Genomic DNA, 1,981 nt, shown 5'->3' with positions numbered 1-1,981 from the left:
GGATGGATGGATGGATGGATGGATGGATGGATGGATGAATGGATGGATGGATGGATGGATGGATGGAATGATGGAAGGATGGAGGAATTAGCTAGTATGGATGGATAGTTCAGAAGCTAATAAAAAGTGGATGACAAGGGAGGAAATAACTCACAAAGCTAGAAAGGAATAAAGAAAGGAGATGTACATGTACAGAAAAACGCTTTAAAAAAATTAAATGCAGAATAACGCTATGACTGAATGTATTTACAGTATGACAAAATGGAGACTCAATAGATCTATTGGGGGTAGGGTTAAATGTGAAGGATGACCCACAGACTGGAATTTATGGGGTGACACAGTCAGTATACACCGTTGGGAGTGGTCACAGAGCTATCATCTCTAGCAGATTTTTCAAGAATCCAGCAGGATATCTACATGCATTTTGAAAGACTCCTGTTCAAAGCAACATAGTTTCAGTACTATATCGTCTATGTACCCGAATAAGAAGGATTACTTCTCTCTTCACCTTCACCTTCTCCTTCCTCTTCACTTTCACCTTAACCTTCACTTTCACTTTCGCCTTCACCTATTCCACAGTCTGTCTGACCTTTTGAGTAGCCTACCATTGCAGAATTGTGCAGCCAGCTTTTTCCCAATCCTCTCGGTTCTCAGCATGCCGCAGTACGATGTTCCAGTCACTGTCAGTCCACTTTGTGATATTGTCTTCTCAACGTTCCCTCTCGTCGCCCTCCTTATACTATTACCTACAGGATAGTCTTAGCCAGTCCAAATGAACGTGTGATGTGCCTTTAAAGACCTCTCCTCCCACTGGAAGCAAAGGTGTTCAGATGGTTGAGTGAGAGTGCTGTCGTGACTGAATGCCAAGACATTGCAGTGTGTCTGTAGGCAGCTGATCACAGACCTTCATGAGAAAGTACTTCTCTCAATCTGTAATTAGATTTTGAAAAGTGTTGTGACCATGTTCAACGCATTCCATGTGATCAAACTGCGCCAGCAGGTTTTCTTGTTGATCCATCGCGAGCTAACAAAGAGAGTCAAAGATTTCCATATAATTCTCGAGGAAGTCTCCACCACAGGGCTCGGAGTGGATGGTTGACGAGTGCTCTGGTGCGGTTTGCTCCATCTTTCCTATCAAAGGTTTAATCCCCCCCCTCCTCCTCCTCCATCTTTTTTTTGTTTGTAACTCTATTGTAGCACCTCTAATCTTCGGCACTGACATGACCGAATTGTGATTCAAGTGCTGTAAAATTACTTACGTTAAAAAGCAAACAGAGCTCAGTTTTGGCAAAGAGTACACCGTAATAGTTAAGTCCAAGATATTGGCTCAACAAGACCTTTAGAGAGCCCAAGTTTTGGTGGAGACGGCCATCCAGGAGAAGCAGGAGGCGGTGGTGTAAGGTAAAAAGATCAAATGAAAAAAACTTTTTATCCTTCCAAAGTTAGCTAAAGTGAGCTCTGTCTTTAGATTAATTTAGATTGAATAATAATATAGTTCTTTGCACTTGTGAATGCCGCAGCGTAGTTGACCATTGTAGGCCGATGGTAATAGTTTGTATCTGTTTTGATGTACTGCAGTAAGATTTTTCAAGTGCAAGTGCATTTATTAACTGGTGGTAACAAAGGTAATGTGTGTGAGCAGAACATTACTGCCAGCAATAAAGAATCTTCCAGTAGCACCCTCCTGAAAAGTCTACCTACCTTCGGTATAATTTTCTTGCAGACGTCCTGTAGAAACTCGAGCCGTTTGGGGTCCGGTGTCCAAGTTCTTTTGTCGCCCGAGACCACAGCTCCCCCGGCGTCCACTCCTATCTTGGTGCAGCCGTTGACGTGCACGGGAAGGGCGTAGACGTCGTTGATAGGGGTGTGGTAGATGAACATTGGAAATCTGTGATGGGCGGAACACAAGGATTTATCATGGTGGTAAAAGTAAAGTGTAACCCCTCCCCGACACACACACACACACACACACACACACACA

General features: G+C 43.5%; 1 protein-coding gene across 1 annotated transcript in view; it reads right to left on the bottom strand.

Moving 5' to 3' along the window:
• Nucleotides 1-1,981, bottom strand: part of LOC101853878 (monomeric sarcosine oxidase) — a gene marked incomplete in the record, with an annotated part of 14,614 nt that overhangs the window by 2,597 nt on the left and 10,036 nt on the right. Inside the window, 1 exon segment of the mRNA XM_005106204.3 lies at nt 1,702-1,888. Coding sequence (XP_005106261.2) covers nt 1,702-1,888 — 187 coding nt within the window.

The sequence above is a fragment of the Aplysia californica genome, unplaced genomic scaffold, assembly GCF_000002075.1.
Source record: "Aplysia californica isolate F4 #8 unplaced genomic scaffold, AplCal3.0 scaffold00518, whole genome shotgun sequence".
Lineage (NCBI taxonomy): Eukaryota > Metazoa > Mollusca > Gastropoda > Aplysiida > Aplysiidae > Aplysia > Aplysia californica.
This window is presented reverse-complemented; position numbering and strand designations above follow the sequence as displayed.